A 21430-nucleotide genomic window follows, 5' to 3' on the forward strand; every position below is an offset into this window, starting at 1 on the left:
TTGGTTTCCTTGTTGTTGTGTTTCGCCCCCTGGTGGCTGATGTAGGACAACTGTGGCTCTGTTGCCAGTTTTTTGAGGAGTGCGGCCAGTAGCAGCGGCCTCCCCAGGGACCTGGACGACGTTACTATTCCTGACTTTTCAGATGTGAGTCGGTTTGCACTCGCAGGAGGCCGAGGCTGTGAAGTGAGCTGAGTTACTGCTTGGTTGCTTTTTTTTTGTTGCCCGTTCTTCCTGTTTGTGCACTTTGTGTGGAGACAGACAGTTTGTCTTGTAACAGGATTGTGTTGTGTCAGATGGATTTCACGTTGTGGTGATATTAATTTCCGAGGTATTTTGATGCCACTCTACTAATCGTTTTCCCGTTGTTGCATATTAAAAAATGTATATTGTGGCCATGAATAATAAGGAAATTGGTCGACTTGGAAGTGTTGGTTTGTGTGTTCCTTTTTCACCAGGAAATATAAAGATAAATCTGCTGAGCTCCCTGTAGAAGGATTGTGGGACTTCCTTCCTTCCTCCACAGTTCATCCTCTTGGCTTTTATATCACCCTCTGTTTGCTCTGACTCTGTTTTATTTCTCTCAACAGGTGGAGGACAGAGATTATCTTGAGAAGGTGAGTGGACCACTTCACTAAATGTTGTGTTTTTAAGACTCTGATGAAAATCAAGTGTTTAACCTTGTTAACATCCATATGATGTTTTTGGGTCTGACTGAGGCTCAAATATTTGTCAAATATAGTCTCTTTGACATTTCCTCCACTAATCATATTGATACATGCTGCTGTCTCACCTGTCAACCTAGCGCAACCAGTGGTGGGTGGGGCATAAGGCCTGATCCAGATTTTTCAGTGAGGAAGAGAAGATGTGGGAATACCAAAATATTTATGGAGTTTAAACGTGTCTGGAGAGGAACTTTAATAATGAGAGGGGGCAATACAACATGTTGGACTTAATGGTGTAAGTCAAAGAAAAAATTTCTCTCTCTTTCTCAGGGATCTCGAGCAGCTTCTGCTTTAACTGCAGCGACCCTCACCTCTTTAGGTGGGACGTCCTCCAGGAGAGGAAGTGGAGAGACGGCTATAACTGCAGACACTGAGACGTCCATACGAGAAATCAAGGTAATGCTGAAAAGGGACACAGAGGACACTTCCTGTTGGAATGTGTTTTTAATGTTGCACCCTCTCAGGGTTATTGAAAGATTTTGATTAAAAAAATGATTGGACAGTCACTCAGGAATCAATAGGAATATTTAACTCAACTGAGCCAGTTGATGCTTAGAAATTAGTTGCCGTCGATCACAATTTAGGTTTCCACAGTGAATTAAACTTGATAAGGTGCAGTGTTGATGTTCTGTGTTCATTATATCAGTCACTTGCTTTTCAAAAGAGAACAGTCTGACCAATCGCATTCATTCTGTTTGCTTTAATGGTGTTTGCCTCCCAAACAGTGTTGTGGCTGCATTCTTTAAAATGTTTAAAATTAATGTCATATATTAATAGGTATAAAGTACTTTTTTAGTTTCATCACAATTTATTTGAGTAATTTATTTGATATACAATAGTTTTATTTACAACATGAAAGTCATGTCACTTTTGGTTTCAGTTGTGCTGTAATTTTTTCTATATTGACCGAAATGACCCGTCCAGCCCCTTTTAAGAAGTGAGAGCAGGAAACGGCAGCAGCTCTGTGTCGGAGCAGAAACCATCCAGAGTTAAAGCTCAGTGTTCACACAGGAGGAAATCCAGTGTAGAATAGGCACAAAGTCATCTCTCTAATAAAGATTTCCTTAATTAATACATAGTCCACCGTTCAGTCGATTTCAGTGAATGGGGAAAAGAAATAAATAAATAAGAAAGAAGAAATAGGTTAAAAGAAAAACACAATTTTATCAAAAATGTTCTTCTCTGCTGTTCTCTGCTGTGTAGGTGCCATTTTCATTCTTTCTGCAAAACACTGTCACTGTGATTATTGTCTGGTCATCAAACTTTCTGCTTCACCTTTCCTGAAACTGTCACATTGTGCTCCTCTTCCTCTCTCCTCCCCTTCCTCTCTGCTCCTCTTCTCCTCTGCCTCACTGCTCCTCTGCTCACTGCTGCTGCACTCTTCACCAGGAGATTCATGAACTGAAGGATCAGATTCAGGATGTGGAAACCAAGTACATGCAGAACCTTAAAGAAGTCAAGGTATAAGCCTGAGACCCTCTCAGAACTCCCCCCCCAGTTAACTAATGAGTTTGCTACCCCTGACTTACACAAGTTACTGTAGATTTTTTTTTTAAACTCACTATAGGTCAAATCCTTATTCAGTCAACTAAATCACAGTTACTTTACCCAGAGAGCACACTGGGTAGTTTAGTGAGATCCTGTGTCGTCCACTGCAGATCAATAAACTAACTGTTTATTTGATGAGTCTGGAGCCCTTCATATTAAAAACTGAAATAAACAATGAAGGGTTTGTTGTCATAACTGTAAAGCATATAATACTGTCCATGCAGTATTATAGGAGCAGCGCTGGTGCTCCAGACTCAACACAAACATTACACACACTGACAGTGGCACAAATCTGTGTGTGTGAAAATGCAAACTGACAATCGCACTGGCAAAGTCGCATCTGCATGTTGCTGTCTTTCTTCATTTTTGTGTGTGTGTGTGTGTGTGTGTGTGTGTGTGTGTGTGTGTTTCAGACTTCACTTCTTTACTTAAATCTATTCTAGTACTGACAGTTGTGAGATACAGATAATTACACAGGTTTAACTTCCAAATACTCTCCTGCATTGTCCGAAGCCTCCACCTGATGCATCCATGTGTTCCTACAGACTTACTGCCTGATAGAGGACAGTAAGGCTCCACAGTTTTCTTTGAGGATGCCTGAGGTGTTATATCTGAGCCAGCACCTGTTATATCCTCATATTCTCTCTATGTGATGACATTAGGATGCTTTAACAGAAGTGGAGGAGAAGTATCGTAAAGCCATGGTGTCCAACGCTCAGCTGGACAACGAGAAGAACAACCTGATGTACCAGGTGGACACACTCAAGGACTCGCTGATGGAGCTGGAGGAACTGCTGTCCGAGTCTCGCAGAGAATACGAGGAGAAAGTCAAGGTGCAGATACAACAGCCTCATCTTATTTAGTTTATATAGATGAAGGAATAGTAGGAAACCTGACTGACTCATGGTGATGATTACATACAAACCTTGTCTTTACTGAGAACCTCTGCTGACACAGATGTAGGAATGAAAACTGCTGAATCAGTTGCAGACATCACACTTGACAGCGATGGGAGCAGCTTTCTCATAATGTTTGTCGCATATTTTTGTGTGAAGTTATTGATTGTCAAACTGTCTCTTGTTCCCTGCAGGAATTTGAGCGAGAGAAACATGCCCACAGCGTCCTTCAGTTCCAGTTCAATGAAATGAAAGAGATGCTGAAACAAAGCGAAGAGCTGCTAAATGTGAGTATCTGTCTCCCACTGTGAACATGTGTCTCTAAGGTGTGAACTAGGTCTTTGTATCAGGATTAAAAAGACAGATGTTTACCAGAAAGTATGAACCAGCATCTCAGTTTATCACTTCGTGAAGCTGCATGTTTGAGGTGCTTTTCACACCTTTCTTTTCTTTTCACCCCCTGTACGTGCTTGCGCTGTATTTCTCTTTTTGCTTTCTCTCTCTTCCTCTCCAACTTTGTTTTCCTCTTCCTGCCATTCAGGAGATCCGTCAGCTGCGTATGAAACAGGACGGTTTTGTTAGAGAAATATCTGACCTGCAGGAGACGGTGGAGTGGAAGGATAAAAAAATCGGGGTACGGCCCTTGAGCCCTCATCCTACAGTTCTTTGTTTCATTAACTTGAATTCAGTATCTCCTTTGCATGACACTAAACACCTGCTTTCACTTTCACTTCTTTCCCACACATTCCCTCCTCCTCTGTGCTCTCTGCTGCTCGGGTCTCTGCTCAGGCCTTAGAGCGACAGAAAGAATACACAGACGCAATCCGAACTGAGCGAGACGAGCTCAGAGAGGAGGTGGTGAAGCTGAAAGACATCTTGAAGGTACTGGGAGTCAGTGTGTGAAGTCCTCGTTATTATTATATAAGGAAGGTAGAAGGTCATCGTTCTTCAGTGCATATACGTTCTATGTTTACTAAAAATATAATTTATGAAAATGTGATTTAATTTTTAGCTTTAATTTTTTTCCAAATTGTTTTTATACAAATTATCTTTTTTTCCATCAGAGCCAAATACACAGGATTTACTGTACACCAACTTATTTTCAATGTGTGTAATCTGTTTGACTAACGTTTGACCTTTCACTTTGTTTAGAAACATGGGATAGTATTGGGACCTGATCTAAACATCAATGGGGACATTGTTGATGCAGAAGTTGATGGGTCCCCCGGTGGAGACTCTGCCCGCCAACCAGCTCAGGATTCACAGACCCCCCCAACAGAGGGGAACAGCATGCTCGGTAAAACATTGTGGAATAAAAGCTTTGTTCTTCTAAACGCATGGCTTCATATAACACGAGCTGAAGACTTTCACTCCAAAATCCAAAATAGAAAACAGACAGTTCATCATTAATATAAAAATAAATAGTGAGTAGTGAGACTACTTTTATTTTATTTTTTTTAATAATTGGTATCTTAATTTTTGAATACCAAATGTCTCATTTACAATTCATTTCAATTCAATTCAAGAAACTTTATCTGTTCCCAGGGGGCAATTAAAGGGCACACAGAGTAGATGTTAAAAAAATACAATACACAAAAGAACGCACAACTAGTGCAAGACAAGCTGTACACAGTAAAGAAAACAAAAAGAAAAACAGCAACAATGACAACAACAATGGTGAAAAACAATAACCTGTGATGATGATGATGATGATGATGATGATGATGATGATGATGATGATGATGATAATAATTTTTATTATTATTATATTTTGGAGTGACCTCTTCAGTTCCCAGCGCTGTGCTGCTGCAGTGTTAAGTGTCACTATATCTCTGGTTTGCACTGACCTTAAAGGATAAGTCTGGTGATGATCTGTATTTTTCGTCAGAATTAAAAATCATTTTTGGAAACTTGGAAGGTGACAAATCATCTCAGCATCAGGTCCATTTAGTAGCTGTTCATCATGGATGAGAAAGGGTTAAAGTGAACAATAAATGTTTGAGCATCTACGATTTTACAGCAACTTAACAAACTCAATCTGCTGAGGAAGATGGATCTTAATTAAACTAAATCCTACTTACACATGTGTCTATACACTTATTCCTTTGCTCCATAGAGCTCTATTCTTGTCCAAAAGGCTATTAAAAACACATCAGTGAACCAGTGTTGCACTGGATGAGATGTTTGTGCTTTACCATGAACATGTTCACTGTATTTATTTTGAATCAGTCCCACAAACACTGTCCTGCTGTTGTTCAATAACGCACCAAATGTGTATTAATCCACACCTGAAAACAGACCCCAACATATGCCCAGCATCTAATCCTGTCTGGGTAATGTTTGATGAAAAACTACAGTGCCCACATGTTTCAGGATTTTTTTTTCTTTACTAAAAAAAAAATCTACATCCTCAGTACAAACCAGTGGGCTTGTAGCTGAGTGCCACAATCAGAACGTAGTGAGAGACAAACTAATGGATTGTTGATTAGCTTTGGTTGTTGAGGTGCAATGAGAGAAATGTAGAGAATTGCAAGACTTATCCTTAAAGCAACATCTATCTGATTGCTTTCCTGCAGTAAAGATTCCACTTTCACACTCTCCTTGTCTTCATTACTAATGTTTGTTGTACTAATGTTACTTTTCTCCTGCACTTTTCAACTAATACATTTTAGCTCTGAATCACCTCCAACTCTGTTAATGCTGTGGTGTTGATGTGTAAGGGTCTTTAGTGGCACACTGACAGAGTTGAACACTATAAAGCTTTTGAGAGGTGTTTTAGAAGCAAATAGTTTGTGGAGAGAACATTGATCTGGATTGTTGTATAGATGCTGTAGTAGTGAAGGCGGCAGCCTCAGAATTCTTTTCTTGTCACACTGATGTTCTGGGGATCAAGGACTTCATTTTGGCGAAGCTCCTGCCTTTCTTCTTCTTGCTCTTCTTCTTGTGCTTCTCTTGGTCATCTTGGCTCTGTGCTTCTTTCTGGCCACTGAACCAATCAGGTTTTCTGCCCTACCTTGACTTCTGCTGATGCACTTCCTGATGAAGATTACACTTTTTGAAAAATCATGTCTAAAGTCAACAATTTTTTTTGGCCTTTTATCACCGTGTGCTCTTCATGATCTCTCAGGAAACACAGAGGAGTCTCAGTTGAGAAGTAGCGGAGAGGAAGAGGTGGATCCAGAGCAGCATCAAGAAATGCTGAAAGAGGAAGCCAAAGAGAATCAGTTGAGCTCTGATTCACTCTGTAATGTTGCTGATGTGTCCACACTGGAGAGATCAAGTGAAGAACAGCCTGCAGAAGAACAAGAAACATGCTTACACACCGAGGAAGACACTGTTGGAGAAAGTGACTTCAGCAAGGATTTAAATGAAGACAGTAATGACTGTCCAATCACAGAAGCCAAAGATATCATTGTTTGCAGCCCTGCACCTCAAGAAGTTGTAACAAGTACTAAGGACAATGTTCAAGAAACAGAAATGCCTGAAGGGGGAGATTCAGGAGAGACGAGTAACCCAGAGGAGACAGAAACCCAAAGCAGTGATGATTTTAGAGAGACGTGTAACAAAGAGCAAGAAGAGCAAGAAAACAAACAGGAAGATGCTGAGGAAAGTAATTTGAGGAATGAAGAATCATATCCTCAGCAAGAAGTCGTTGAGGACATTATGAAAGAAAATCCACCTCATGAGACCGTCTCAGCTGTATCAAACACCGAACCTCAACAAGAGCTTGAGAACACCGAAGAGGCAGAGAACGATGAGGCAGAGGAGATATCCAGTAAATCTCAGAGCACTGCCGCTTCAGGGAAAAAGAAGAAAAAGAAGAGGAGAGGCAAAAAGAAAGGAGGAAGCCAACAAAAAGATGGCACAGAAAAAGAAAAAAGCAAAACAGAACAAGATCTAGAATCAGTTAAAAAAGATAACGGCTCAAAAACAGAACCTAACATTGACGATTCTGTCTCTGAAAGCCAAAAGGAATTAAAGATGGATCAAGTTAAGACAGAGCAGGACAGGGACAAAACAGAGGAAGTAGATGCAGCAAAAGCAGTGGAACCCACTGAAACCTTTTCTCACCAAGACGCTTTCAAAGAACCGAGAATGGATCATGTTACAAATGAGCAGGACAAGGAACAAACTCTGGAAACTGAGACAGGAGAAGAAATAAAAGCAGTGGCACCCACTGAAACCCTTTCTCACACTGAAACTCCCAAAGAAATAAGTGTGGATCATGTTACGACTCAACAGAACAAGGAAGAAAATTTGGAAAATGAAGTAGAAGCAGTTGAGGCACCTACTGAAACCTTTTCTCACATTGAAACTCTCAAGGACTTAAGCCCAGAACCCACAAAGGATGAGCAGGACCAAGAACAAACCTTGGAAACAGAGAAATTAGAAAAAGTGGACTCTATAACAAGTCCCCCAGAGGCCAGTCTCAGTACCTCGGATCTTGTTGACAACTCCAACAGTACAGAGAGCACTGATGGCCTTGACAAAGAGTGTACCTACAGTGTAGATGATGCTCTAAGTGGAGACATTGCAACTAATGGTGAAGGCATCTATAGTGAGTCAGAAATTGTTGATCGTGTAGAAGATGAAGTTGGGTCTGTTGATGAGATGAAACCTGAATGCACAGCTGATAACCCAGAAAACAGCCTTGAAACAAACAGTGATGAAAACACTGATGTTCCAAACAATGATAACGTTACTGCTGATGAAACTGAATCTACAAACAGTTCTGAGAGAGAGGGCTTGACTTCAGTGTCACCGCCAAATGCTGGCGACTTCACCGACGGTCTCAAAAGCTTGTCTGACTCAGAGCCACCATCAGAACCGTCTGTAGCGAGGAACTCACTCAGTGATGAGGTTTCTGATAAAGCTCCGGAGGAGGAAACTGAGTCAGTTAAAGAGCAAGAGAAACCAGGAGTACAGACTGAACATGACTGCTTTTCTCCCTGTGTCATTCCTCCTCCTCATGATGGTGGTGATTCAGAGCTAAAACAAGATGGACCACAAAAAGAGGAGCCAAACAGAGACTCAAAGGAACCTGAAGATTTAGTCGAACCAGACAGCTCCTCACGTGATGAAAGAAGTGAAAGTTGTGACAGTGCATCATTAATGAAAAACACTGATGCATTAGACACTGAAGAGAGTCTGTTGGAGACCGTTGCCCATGTTGAACCTTTAGACCATGTAGAAAGCCAGATGTTAGAGTGTGTGGAACAGACAGATGAATCAAATGCTAAAGTATCTTTGGGACCAGAAGAGATCAATACCACTGATGTGTTAAATACACCAGACTCTCCAAAAGATGCTTCAGAGGTTGGTTCCTCTGTTGAGCAGAACCACAGCACTGAAGACTCAGCTGTTGCAGAAGATCCTGACCATAAACTCGATCAGGAAAGTGAGACATCTGTTTGTCCTTCGGCTGAGCAACTCCCTGAATCCAGCAAAGACGAATCTGTGCAGGATTCATCTCAACCCACCCAGCAGGATAGCGATGAAGATGATGGTGAAGATGACGAAGGGCAGTCTTTTGATTTCGATGAACTGGATATTGACGCAGCTGTAGAGACAAATCCCCAAAAAGATCAAGAAGAGGAAGAAGCTGAAGAGGGAGTTGAAGTCAATGCTGATGAAAGCAACAATGTTAGTTCAGAGCTTTGCCAAAGTAATACTGAGACAGATGAAAATACACAGACCAAGCCAAGTGACGGCAATGACGATGAGGGTATCCAGGTAGATACACTAGATAAAGAGTCGGGAGCTGTGCCTCAAGACAACCAAGACTCTTTGGCTCCTGAGGAAGCCACAGCAGACGGGGCAAGGCACCTTACAGAGGAAGAAAAGGTTTTAAGTGCTGAGGAGTTAGGTGTTATTGCAGAGAACCAGGCAACATCTTTACCTGTAGAGGAAGGTTTAGACGCTATTAAGCATGAGTTGCAGGGTGACTCTTTGGTTTTATCAAAGAGTGTAGACCAAGTGGCTGACAACAAAGAGCCACCACAGTCAGGCAAAGATGTGAAGAAGAACGGCAAGAAAGGCAAAGGCAAGGGCAAAGAGGAATGCAAGATGTCTTAGTTCATATATGGTTTAGAATTATTTGATGTTCCTTTACAAATCTTTGCTTAGCTGCTAATGAAGTGGTAAAATAAATATCTGCAGAACCTCACAGCACTTTGATTATTTCCAAAATCAACATTGGTGTAAGTATGTATATTATTTTAAAAAATACAAATTAACAGTCCAAACATCGGTTGTCATTGAGGTCATATGTGCAAAAAAAAAAAATCATTTCTAGAGAAATAAAGATGTAAACTGCGAGGCAACAGTAGATTTTACTATTTGACAATACTGCACCTTATATCAGGCAATGTTTATTTAATTATTGATGCACATTTGTCATGCTGCTTGTAATGTTTTGTGGATAATATTGCTATGCAGTGGCCCTGCAACAGTATCACACACCATCTGTTCTGCTCTATGCAACTTTCATTCCCTCAAGGAACTCATTCATGTATGTTTCACAGGTATACAATAAAAAAAAAAAAAAACACAAACAGGTGATAATTGCCAAATCTCATTAAGACTCGTAAGAAAACCCGATTCTGTTCACAAGAGTTAATAAGTGTTGTTTGACTTGAATAAAGCCATTTCCATCTAAAAGGACTAAGGCAAATAAATGTATGATAAATACATGTTTGCATTTTGTTGCACTTAATGGAAACGATGAATGTGGTGCCTGATCAATGAAATGCCAATAAATATCCTGTTGTTACCAATTTGAAATCTTGATGTAAATGCATTTTTGTTTTTTGTGATTTCCTCGTGTGACATAATGAAAAGCAATGTGTCAGAAATGTTACAACCATCTTTTTCACTCAGCACATACACACTCAGATGTCCACATGGACATGTTGTGTGGTCATATAGTGTGGATGTAGTTCTACCAGCGCCACAGTCTGTGCATGCTAACATTCCCCCTCACACTCCACTCCATCACTTCCCCCCATGGATTCCTGCTCTGTTGCATGCATCAACCTCCCACCCTGACCCAGCCCCTCCCCCACACCATCCCCTTGGCTCCTCCCACCCCTGGTATGTTAACTTCTTTTGTTTTTTTTTAGCAGTTGTTATCATTGCTGTTGTATTATGGTGCTGTGATGCATCTTGTTTGAACTAATATGAGACAAAGATGTGAAATGAGCTTTCATATTGTTGACTTCTAAAATGTGTATTTTATCTTTTAGAGATTCGCCTGAGAAAACTGGTGGATGAGCGTGAAAAAATGATAGAGCAGGTGAGTCAGCGATTCGTCTGTTATCTAAGACAGTGATGTGGCTGATAATAGTGTTTACTACTGGTTTAACAATAGTCCCGGAGGGAAACTTCAGATTAATATCAGAATCAGAAGTGGTGAGTCAGAAGAGAGCTCACTGGGTGACACATTCCTTTATTACAATGAACACTACACACAGTACACTGCTGGTGTAAATACTAATAGAGCAGCAGATGTGTATTAATCTGCAGGCTGAAATGAACTAGTTGCTCCTGTGTGTAAAAATGTGTAGTAAATAAATAAAAATTGTGGCCTCCATCAGTTTTAGGGAATTATTGAGTCTGAAACAACATATTTATGCTGTTTTAGAGCTGCATTAATCTATATTTACATATAAACAATGGATCAAATTCTTACATGTTATGTGAAAATAGGCGATTCAGAGTGATAACCCAACTGTGCAGTTAGCCTCAGGTCTATGAGGAGTTTTAGTATCTTTCAGCCCATTGTTTTGGTTTTGTGTAACTTAATTGTTTCAGCAGACAAAATGAGCAACTAGTGATCAGCAGACAGACAACATTAGCAGCTAAGGCTGATATTTTTCTCAGGAGTTGGTGGTGACCAAAACAGAGCTAAAAGGAAAGTGACTATTGGACGTCAGGTCTCCAAAACACAAATTGAGATGTATCCTAATGTTTCTGTGTCTGCTTGGTGTTTAAAAAGGACAATGTTAGCTAACATGCTAGCCAAATATTCAGATCAATACGGGTCATAATATATAAAATGTATACACAACGTTCTTGTTATGAAATAATAAAAAAAATCCAAAAAAAAAAAAAAAATCAAAAACGAAAACCCTGATTAGCGCTGCTTTAAATGACTTTTCAGCAGGAACCAATTAGCAGGAGCGCCACAGACAGAGACACCAAAATATTGAATGACAGACTTCTGTGTCTTCTATTACAACAATGATAATTAGGAGGCCAATACTGTAACATGCATAGAGTGTGTTATTTATCATCTGATTTGTTCTAACTCCATCAACAGGTGAAGAAACTAAAATCCCAGCTGGAGCAGAAGTCACAGAAGAACGGCACCGACAGCAGTTCAACCCCAGATGGTGAAATAATTGAAAACGGCAACGATCCCAACATAATAGAACTACAGAGTAAGTTTACATGCAGCCGGCACATAAACGGTTCTGTCGCAGCGTCTCCTACAACTGAACATCTGCTTTTGCCAAATCTTTCCAGGAGACTCCAACAGGCAAATAAGCGACTTGAAGTTCAAACTCGTGAAGGCTGAACAAGAGGTCACTGCTCTGGAACAAAACGTAAGCTGAGCAGAATCATGAATTCAGACTGTGCTCGAAAACATAACCATAGTCTCAGTGAAGAAGTCTGTGTGTTTTTTCTTGGTCTCCAGGTGACCAGACTGGAGGGTCAGGTGGCACGCTACAAGTCTGCGTCAGAGAACGCAGAGAAGGTGGAGGATGAGCTGAAGGCAGAGAAACGGAAACTGCAGAGAGAGGTAGAGCGCTGTTGTCTTACGCTCACCAGCTTATTGAAGAGGCTCCTTTTAATTAGAAATCATCTCTCTCTCTGTTTCACCCAACAGCTGCGGTCAGCACTGGACAAGGTCGATGAGCTTGAGTCAAACAACAGCCACCTATCAAAAAGACTGGAGAAGATGAAGTCTAGTCGTGGCATGGCACAGACTCCATAACACCACCCCCACCCCCGCCCCCACCTCCTCTGTATCCACTCCTGGCTGATCACATGGAAAACGAGGCATCCTGCACTCTGGGTTTCTCTTTCATCTGCCTGATAGTGATGTTAAGAAAAAGCAAAAAAAAAACAAAAAAAAACAAACAAGAAAGTTAGTTATAATATCCACAGCATAGAGAACTCCACCAAGCAATGTGCCATTTCTTTGTCTATTTTCTGTCTGATCAGAATTCTTCATAGCGTTGTGCACACACCCAGGAAGTACATGAAGCGGGGGCGCCGACATTTGTGTACCTCATGACTTTTGGTGGAACTTCTGCACTGCTCTGCTTAGGGGGGAAAGGGCCACATGGAGAGCCCGGCACCAAGAGGACTTCTCTGTTGTCCGGAGTAGCGAGAGACAAAATGTTGCACTGCGCCTCTTCCTGCTGCCTCTCGTCCAGATTCAAGATATTTACCTGCCTTGCTCACATGGAGGACAGAGACAGTACCAGCATCCCCGGCCCGAGACTTTTACCTTCAGAGGGCACGAGTGCTTTGTGTGTGTGTTGTGAATGAAAGAGCAAAAACAAAGTGTATTTTCCTTTTCTGACCTTTGCATCCAAAGCCAAACTATTTTTAAAAAGTGTAAATGTTGGGGTGTGAGTCCAGTTTGTGTGAAAACTGAACAAGACAAAGGCCTCGCTCAGTTTTTACAACACAGTATAATCATCACAGTCAAACAGTAGTTGCTGTATGTTCTCCAGCAGGCTTAATGAATGTTGAGCAGTTTGACCCACAGTGTGTAGCCCCCCCCCCCCCCCCCTTCCTGGTTCATATAGTCGGTCACTGGCCGGCCCACGTGTGCACACTTTAATGCTGAGACTCAAGAAATGTGACGACGGGGACTCAAAGCACCGCTTTAGCAGGAGATACTGAACACACTGGGGAGACGCTGCTTTACAGTTTACAAAGCTTTAACATGTTTGTAAGGAAACCTAAAGAACTGTAATCTTTGTGCAATAAAATGTAAAATCATATGGTATCTGCACAGACTCAGGCCTGGACTCATATGTCTGTGTTTTATTCTACTGCCTTCATCAGGGTTGTATCTGCTGGAAACAAAATCATTTCAAAGTCCATTTACTTGCTTCTTCCAAGTGTTTTGACCATATCGCAGTCTTCATGAGCAGGTGGACTCGTCATGAGGCTGTCGTGTCTATGAGCAGACTGAAGACTGAAACTGGCAGGTGGAGCATGAATGAAGACTGTTGTGTCAGTGTCTAAGTTATGTGAGTTTTCAAGAAAAAAAAATCTTCATAAATCCAGAGGTAAAATGCAATATCTAGTTTTAATGGAGAAAAGGGGGTAAGTGCAAAACTATAAATTACCAATATTTGATCTCCAATAGTTTAACAGCATCTCCAGATCTTTACAGAAGCTGGTCCAAAAAAGAGTGGTCTTCTGAATCAGGTGTTTAAGGGAGTCAATGAGAAACTAGACATGAAGACGTATTAGATTTTTCATTTTTGGAGAAAAACATGAAGCTCAACTGTAGGCTGGCTGACTGTTTGTACAATCAGAAGATGTTTTCATGTATTCTGGGTAGATCCCTGTGTGACGAAGAGCGCTTCATCACCGGACAATGTAAATATGGCACCATGCACTTTGACTGTTAGGGGTATGGGAACATATGCACCTCAATAATTGCACAGACACTTAATCGGAACACATGCACTTTATTGAAGATTGGCACAATACATTTGACAACATTGCATTTTTGCACATGGCATAGCTAGACTTTGCACAATGGGCTGGAATATTTGGGTCCATGGGTTTGTCCTCTTTTAATTGTTATTGGATGGCGGGTGCTGTGTAGGCCACGCAGCTCCACCTGGAAAAGAAGGACATGTGAGTAAATGTGCAGCTATGTGTTACAGAACAAGACCATGAGCTTAGACTGAGCCAAGATAATGTAATGGTTGATGTAATGTGTATGTGCAATAAGTCTGTGAAGGTGCAACGAGGAAGCATAAATGGGTTAACTACTTACCAGTCTTTTGTCTGCAGGGTGTTCGGGCAAAAGGCTTCCCCTGACAACGGTCCCCATGTTTTATAGTTCCGGGCTAAACCAGGTGTAAATTGGTGTGGGGTGATTCAGAAACATGTATTTTATTGTAGTAGATGTAATGTGGGTTTGGGTTTTGTTTGTTAGTGAGGAAGTGAATATGTCTGTGTGTGGGGGTATGAGAATATGTATGTATGTGGGGCTGTGAGAAGGGGAAAAAAAGGTGTTAATCTGTGAACAAGCACTGGACCCCTGTGAGTGGAGTCTCCCGTGGTAATTGGCCAGTGCACAGTATAAAAGGGCGCCATTTTAACAACTTGTGTGTTGCTGGTCTGATGCTGGGATGCTTGCTCCAGAAAAAGGATAAATAGAAGGCCTCATCGGTTACACCTGCAAAACCTGCCTGTGAGTCATTCATTTGCTGTACCGTCCAACCGTAATTGTGGTCCATCTTACACCCTGCTTAGGATGACAGAGGGTGGAGCTATGCTGGAATGAGCTCATTATATTTTGTTATGTTATATCATAAGGTCAATAAACTTATCACACAAATAAGATTGGTAGCTGTAAATGATCCTGCAACAAAACCAACAGAAGGGTCCGAGAGGTCAGGTAGACAGTGTTCAGCCACTGTCACTGTTTCTACCCCAGATTCATTAATGTTTTTATTTCTCATAAAGTCACATGACTGCTTTACTGACAATATGGAGGATGATGTGATTAAAGTAAAACAGGCTAAAATATCTGGGGAATAAAGTTTAAGGTAAACTGGAGAAAAGACAAGCAACTTGTGACAGTCGTCTTGGTTTGCACCTCACTGTGTGTGTCTGCTCTTAAAATGAAAATAACATGTTAACCTATTATATATTCATATATTATATGAATTGAATTCATATTAATAAAAAATAGTATCTAAAAGAAAGGTTAGATAAATATTTGATTGAAGTTAGGTGCAGAAATGTCTTTTTCATTGACGGAAAACTGCAGCTGCTCTTCAAAAAAACAGCTTAATCCTCTTAAATATCAAGTGTTTATAATGTTTGTCAATCATCAGAAAAGGCTGTGGTGTTATTTATAGAAGATCTTTCAGCAGGAAACTGTACTGGACACTTTCCTCAACATTAAGATGAGTCAAAAAGTCAAATGAACAATGCAAAAGATGACACACATCTATTTTATTGGTTATTCTGCGTTATCCTAAAGGCTCATCCGGGTTTGGTGAACTGCCTGCTGGGTGATGCACTGCCACAGTCCTCCTGTGTATTTGTGGCTGACAGACTGTCACAGTACGTCCGCTTCTGGATTCGCTGAATCATGCGTCGCCCGTAAAAGTCTCGATAATCAGGTGGAAGTTCATCCAGGATGTGCAGGGCCCTCTCCAGCACCTGAAGGGCCCGAGTCGCAGCCACTGGGTCTTTATTACCGTACGGGTCCTTCTGGTCGTAGCTGTCGGCAGGTAGGTGGCGCCAGAACACATTGACCCCCACCCCAAACTGCAGCGCGGTGGTGTTGTGGAACCACAGGGCTGAGGAAAACAGCTCATCAGCTCTTTGTCATCATTAATAAATAACAGTAGAAATGTTCTGATCCTCACTGAACAGTTTGGCTGAAACTGAACAACAATAATCTTTATGTGTGGAGCATTTTCCAAAAACTGATTTGAAACGTGCTTCACAAACATTTGTGTTACTGTTACTTTTACTCTTCTGTGTTTTATTTGAGGTGTTGATCTCCATCAGAAGATATATTTGTGGTTTTAAGAACCAAAAACCATCTCTGTAGTTTTACATCTCCTCTCTCAGGCTTCTCTCTGGAGCTCAAGTAACAACAGGTCAGTCAGCCAATCAGAGGAGAGGCTCTGAGCCTCTCTTCTGATACTTTAACAGTATTAATATAGAACCTGCTTTGTGATCAAAAACATCTACCTTTATACTATATGGGACCTTTAACGAAGCCCAGTGAAGTACAGTATCCTGAGTCACAGAAAGCAGAGATGGAGTTATGGTTGGTTAATGTGGATAGTTCATTCTTACCAGGGATAAACAGCAGGTCTCCAGGCTCCAGCACACACTCGTAACGCTTCGCCTTCACAAAGTCAGGAAACTGGTTCAGGTCTGGAGCATCAACGTCCAGAACCTCTGATTTATCACCTGATGGTTACATTTAAAGGAAATTTGACACCGTAACATTATACCAAACTATAAAAAAATGAAAATGTGTTTGCATCCAATCAAATGACATCTACATCAGCCATTTACCTGAGAGGTAGAGGTGCAATGCATCCTGGGGGCTGTAGAGGACCACTCTCTTTGTCCCCGTCACCTGAGCCAGCAGGTTGTCCATCACCTGAAGGAAACACACCCAAAGACCAGAGGAGGGAGAGCGTATTGAGCCTGTTATCTTTAAAACAAGCTGCTGTCTCCGTCGCTTGAGATGAACTCTGACGTAAACACAAGATCCATGAGCAGCACCTGCAAAGAACTGAGACCGAGGAGGAGAGGAGACCATGGAACTGGGTCACCCCCCAGCTCCGAACAGCAGTTCACCTCACGTTAAACACTCACGTCATAGTGCGTCCACAGCTGCAGACCACAGGAGCTGATGCGGAAAACACTGGAGAAAAACTGCTCGGGTTCAAAGAAGCGAGGGACGTGAAAATCCTCTGCCAAGGCTGGGAACTGTTTGCTCAGATCAGCGGGTTCCTGGAGGGAGAGAGGGAGGAAACGCGTTCTGGTTCATTCTGACATTTTAATTCAAATCTCAGAAGACGAAGCCTGAATACCTTCCGGACGTCTTCTCCCAGCGATCGAAGATAATAGCTCTCATCCTGAAATCAGACCGGTCAGCCTGTGTCATTAAAGGAATACAACCTGCTGTAAAAACTACACGCCGTTGTCTTATTCTGTGAAACTTACTTCGCACAGGAAAAAGTCCGAGTGTTTTTTCTCAGATGCCCTTTTCACGAATTCGCTGAATGGCAGAGTCCTGTGAAACATCAGAGGAGCAGCTGAGGAATCTGAAAGGGAAGGTGGATTGATTTGTGTGTGTGTGTGTGTGTGTGTGAGAGAGAGAAAACCCACTTGTACGCAAAGTTTTTGCGAAGGAAGTCCATCTGTGGAACCGTGGAGACATGGATCTTCACCTCCTTGTCTCCTCCTCTCTGTGCGAGATACTCCACCGTCCACTTCTCCAGGCACGGCCCGAGACACACGCCTCTCAGCACGGCCGGCCTGCGCTGCAAAACCACACGCACTGTTCAGCTGTAGGTGCAGGAAGCCCCCAGGAGAGCGTCTCCTCCAGCATACAGCAGCCCCCCCCCCCCCTTATACAGACAGCAGGTTAAAGGTCCATCGGTTTTACACATGAAGTTTAAGACTCATCGTGGTGAATACACTGCTGCTCCGTCTGTGAAAACAGTTGTGTGATGCAGTCTGTGGTATTCTCTGCAGGAGCTTTGTCAAGTCTGAGAAAATAACTTAGATCATTGTGATAAATAATAGAACTTCCGATGTATATAAAACTTATAATTTCAACATATTGAGTCAGCTGAAACACCCGAATGAATGAATTTCCCCCCAGAGTGTGTGAAAACTGTTTGGAAAGTTGGCTAAAAGTAATGGATAAATGTTTCAGTGACACATTAACAGCTGAAAACACTAAAAGTAACAGATTAATGGAGAGTAGCTACAATATGGTGGATTTATTTAATTAGAAATATCAAATTAAAATACATGCAAGTTAAAATTAAGCAAACGAGACAAACTGGGAATATAGAGTTTGTAACTTTGCAGGAAGACACTGACCAAATAGTTTCTCTTTGATTTGGTGAGTCAGTAGGTTTATTGTGATCAGACTGATTATCTTGATTATTGATTACCTGGGGGCAGATGTGTCGCAGGAACACCTCCCTGTCTGCTCCTGTGAATATGGGCACAGGCATCTTCTCCTGGAGCTCCATTTATCTTTGTTTTGTTCACCAGCGTCTCAGGGAACAGCTGAGCTTCACCGGGTGTTACATTCTTAGTGTTCCCCCTAGAAACCAAAACACTATAGGTGACAGTCGAGGGCTAAAAAAACTACGTGTTTTATTAATAAATAAGAAATAAAGTGTTTGTTTAATGAATATTAAAAATGTCATCCTAGTCTCGGCATTTTGTTGCATTACTATCTGTTTTTATAAAAATGTGCTGTTTGTTCCTGCCCGGAAGATACAAGTACACGGACAAGCGGACTTCCGGTAGGGATAGAAAGATGGCGCTGCCCATGTTAAGAGGTTGTTACAGGTTTCCACCAACACTCAGCTTTACTCGTCTGTTTGTGAATGAACGAATCATCCTGAACCGGTCCGGTGCGACGCGGCTCCCTCCCTCATCGGCGGCCGGAGCGGCAGCCGCGGCCCGGGCCTACAGCTCCGAGCCGGGCAGAGAGAAGCAGAGCCAGAAGGTGGTGGTGGTCGGGATCCCGAACCCCTTCATCTGGTTCCGCACCCGGATTTACTACTTCCTCATCAGAGCCTACTTTGATAAAGAGTTCAACATCGAGGAGTTCACGGAGGGAGCGAAGCAGGTCCGTCAAAGCTGAGAGAAGAAGAAGCGTCAGTGTGTTGTTGTTGTTGTTGTTGATGATGATGATGATGATGATGATGATGATGATGATGATGATGATGATGATGATGGGGACGTTGTCTCCATGTTGCAGGCCTTCTCCCACGTGTCCAGACTCCTGTCTCTGTGCCAGTTTGAGGCTCTGGAGGGCCTGGTGGCTAAAGACGTGAGTATGGGAGCCGGACTGGTCCAAACTTGGCTTCTCCACTAGTCCCCGCACAAACAGAGACGCTCTCGGTGTGAAAAGTCCCATAAATAAAACACTGGCAGCGGCAGCCATTATAATTACAGAGAGAGTGAAAAGACAAATACCGTATTTATTAAACTTAATTCAAATAAAATGTAGGCTAATATTACATCAGGCAAATAAAATAAATTAAAATCATGACTGTTGCACTTTAACAGTGGTGACGACCAGAGAGGAGCAAGAGCAGTGAGGTTAAGAAGGTGTCAATAATGAAACCAAATGACCTCTATGTTACAATTATAGAGGGTGGGCCGTATATTTCTCCAGCTCTGGTCTTGTGTTTGTATGTCTGGCTTCACTAAGGCATCGGATACACACTTCAGACCGCTGCTCAGACAAATAAGACGAAGAGAAGCAGCAGGACAAAGGAGAGAGGAGAGGTGGTTAGACAGGCAGATAACATACTTCATTTATCTCTTCTGGAAATTTGATTTACAGATTGTCGAGCTGCTAAACAATGTACTGATCCACCTCCATGTCATGATCCACTGCCTCTGGCTGAGTTGTTGAACAAACATTAAGGAGGAACATCAAGTATAAGTGTAGGAAGAGTTATGCTAAAAAAAAAAAAAAAAAGACTCAAAATGTACAAATTACCAAAAATGAAAGTTCTCCTTATTCAGAAATGGTCATAGGTGCTGTAGTTTTTGAGATAATTCTACATAACAAAGAAAGATGAACTGAACACTTGCAGAGGTGTAATCTCTGCTGAAGCTGAGCTCTGTCTGCTCCTCATGTCCTCGCAGTTGATTGGAAAGCTGGAGGAAAAGTGCAGCCTGCTGCCGCTGAGCTACAAGAAGGCGCTCTCTGCAGATCCTGATGAGATCATGTACACAACGCCCGGAGACGTGGGAATCTACTATGATGATAACGGTCAGCGTGAAAGCGTTTATGTGAACCTTCATTCACTCGATGGCACAAAATGAGGAATATGATGTGATTTTCTATTAGTTTCGTTATTGTTGCGTCTTTAATCAGCGTCATTGCTGTTCTTCCAGGGAGAAAGTTTGTCAGTATCCTGATGCGTTTCTGGTACCTGACGAGCGCACGCCTTCCCGACGAGACCATTGAGGGAACTCGCATCTTCCAGGTGGCTATAGGTGGAGAGGGGGAGGCACAAACGAAAAGACTGCTGACTGCAAATTATGAGTGAGTGTATCTGTCTTGTGCGTATAAAATACTGAAGGAGCAAACTCTGCGTGTGACGAAGAATCTCCTCCTCTGATCTTTGTTTTCCTGGCAGGTTCCAAAGGGAGTTTACTAAAGGAGTGCCCCCAGACTGGACCATCACGAGGATAGAGCACTCCAAGCTTTTGGATTAGGCTGGTTGTGATTTGAGGCAGATGTGCCTCAGTTGCCGGTGGAAACTGGTCAAAGACATGAAATTCTGTTCAGTATTTGGTTTTCATAAATTGAGGACAAAACGGCTCAAGATTATTCACGGGGGGGAAACAAGACACAGCAGCTCCTCAGCAGGAAGTCGGAGGAAAGCACCAGAGCAAACCTGTTTTCAGCCTTCACTGATCCGGAACATCTGCAGAGTGTCGGCGTTTCTGATCGTGTTCCTCTCAGTCTCTAACATCCCTGAAACCGGTGATTAGAACTTGACATGGTCCGTAAACTCTTGCTTTGGAAGATTTGTGTATTCAGGAACAGAGGAATCAAATATTACTTTCAAGTAAATCATGGTCGTATTTTAACTATTAAACACCAGCAAGGTTTGGTTTACTGCAAAAGACTTAACACCATATGCTGATTGTCCCGACGCAGTAAATGCCTCCAGTTGGATACTTAAAGCTGATTTGCTGACGCCATCTGACCCAAGTCTGATGATGTGACTTTAAAATCTGCAATGAGATTTTTTTTTGTTTTTTGAATCAGTCTTCGCTCTGCTGTTTCACACACTTTCATATTTAGATGCGTAATGTCCTCGAAGGAAAAACAAAACAAAAAACTTTTTTGACATCATTAACCAAATGTAAAATCTCTGTTTCATGGAGACTGACTGGCTCCTGATACTGTATTTCCCAGTAGAGAACTTTTGTTTCTCTGTGTATGAATTTAAAGTATATATATATATATAAAGGTGTTACACTTCAATGTGCCTGATTTTGTTTTCCACACACAAAAAATGTCCGTCAGTGAGTATTTGACCTGTTGCAGTCATGTGACTGGAGATGTAAAGGCAGTGTATGTGCTGTGTCTTGTTTGTAATGGTGAAGGCAGCTTCATGCAGCTGCAGCAGGCCTGTGACTGTCTCATTAAAGACCTGAGAGATTGAGTTCGTTTCATAAAGTTACTGTAGTATTTTCTAAACTCTACATTTATTGTGTTTGTGCACAGTTGCAAAAACAGGAGAAAGACCA

The 21430-nt window shown here is 41.9% G+C and overlaps 3 protein-coding genes across 19 annotated transcripts in view; 2 read left to right on the top strand and 1 right to left on the bottom strand.

The window, feature by feature from the left end:
- The window catches only part of lrrfip1a (leucine rich repeat (in FLII) interacting protein 1a), a 43341-nt gene extending 30151 nt beyond the window's left edge, over nucleotides 1-13190 (top strand). For 5 of the 17 annotated variants that reach the window (XM_071476232.1, XM_071476397.1, XM_071476728.1 and 2 more), the window contains 10 exons: nucleotides 46-183; nucleotides 588-614; nucleotides 993-1118; nucleotides 2112-2183; nucleotides 2933-3103; nucleotides 3361-3453; nucleotides 3708-3800; nucleotides 3956-4048; nucleotides 4319-4463; nucleotides 6294-9470. In XM_071476232.1, coding sequence (XP_071332333.1) covers nucleotides 46-183; nucleotides 588-614; nucleotides 993-1118; nucleotides 2112-2183; nucleotides 2933-3103; nucleotides 3361-3453; nucleotides 3708-3800; nucleotides 3956-4048; nucleotides 4319-4463; nucleotides 6294-9241 — 3906 coding nt within the window. In that variant the 3' untranslated portion in view covers nucleotides 9242-9470. Of the gene's footprint in view, nucleotides 1-45; nucleotides 184-587; nucleotides 615-992; nucleotides 1119-2111; nucleotides 2184-2932; nucleotides 3104-3360; nucleotides 3454-3707; nucleotides 3801-3955; nucleotides 4049-4318; nucleotides 4464-6293; nucleotides 9950-10410; nucleotides 10461-11486; nucleotides 11608-11692; nucleotides 11773-11864; nucleotides 11970-12056 lie in introns of those variants that run through there. The other 12 variants (XM_071476995.1, XM_071477082.1, XM_071477160.1 and 9 more) reach the window with 10 other exon arrangements.
- A 2183-nt stretch (nucleotides 13191-15373) lies between these two features.
- tyw5 (tRNA-yW synthesizing protein 5) lies at nucleotides 15374-18288 on the bottom strand. Its single transcript, XM_071477671.1, has 8 exons — nucleotides 18091-18288; nucleotides 17294-17448; nucleotides 17129-17198; nucleotides 16996-17040; nucleotides 16778-16915; nucleotides 16472-16559; nucleotides 16247-16363; nucleotides 15374-15738 (listed from the first exon to the last, which is right to left on the bottom strand). The coding sequence occupies exons 1-8, from the start codon at nucleotides 18169-18171 to the stop codon at nucleotides 15419-15421; spliced, it is 1014 nt and encodes a 337-aa protein (XP_071333772.1). The 5' UTR covers nucleotides 18172-18288; the 3' UTR covers nucleotides 15374-15418.
- Nucleotides 18289-18370: 82 nt separating this feature from the next.
- maip1 (matrix AAA peptidase interacting protein 1) lies at nucleotides 18371-21342 on the top strand. Its single transcript, XM_071477812.1, has 5 exons — nucleotides 18371-18779; nucleotides 18912-18983; nucleotides 19811-19937; nucleotides 20063-20213; nucleotides 20308-21342. The coding sequence occupies exons 1-5, from the start codon at nucleotides 18396-18398 to the stop codon at nucleotides 20384-20386; spliced, it is 813 nt and encodes a 270-aa protein (XP_071333913.1). The 5' UTR covers nucleotides 18371-18395; the 3' UTR covers nucleotides 20387-21342.
- The last annotated feature ends 88 nt before the right edge of the window (nucleotides 21343-21430 follow it).

This window comes from Trachinotus anak, unplaced genomic scaffold, assembly GCF_046630095.1.
Source record: "Trachinotus anak isolate AG129_WGS33_773 ecotype Australia unplaced genomic scaffold, CSIRO_AGI_Tana_v1 ptg000001l, whole genome shotgun sequence".
NCBI lineage: Eukaryota > Metazoa > Chordata > Actinopteri > Carangiformes > Carangidae > Trachinotus > Trachinotus anak.

Coding starts and splice junctions, on each gene's coding strand:
- tyw5 (XM_071477671.1), bottom strand. CDS start 18,171: ATGGAGCTCCAGGAGAAGATGCCTGTGCCCATATTCACAGGAGCAGAC. Junction 17,041..17,128: donor CGGACTTTTTCCTGTGCGAA/GTAAGTTTCACA, acceptor GTCTGATTTCAG/GATGAGAGCTATTATCTTCG. Junction 16,916..16,995: donor TGGGAGAAGACGTCCGGAAG/GTATTCAGGCTT, acceptor CTCTCCCTCCAG/GAACCCGCTGATCTGAGCAA.
- maip1 (XM_071477812.1), top strand. CDS start 18,396: ATGTGCTGTTTGTTCCTGCCCGGAAGATACAAGTACACGGACAAGCGG. Junction 19,938..20,062: donor AATCTACTATGATGATAACG/GTCAGCGTGAAA, acceptor CTGTTCTTCCAG/GGAGAAAGTTTGTCAGTATC. Junction 20,214..20,307: donor CTGCTGACTGCAAATTATGA/GTGAGTGTATCT, acceptor TTTTCCTGGCAG/GTTCCAAAGGGAGTTTACTA.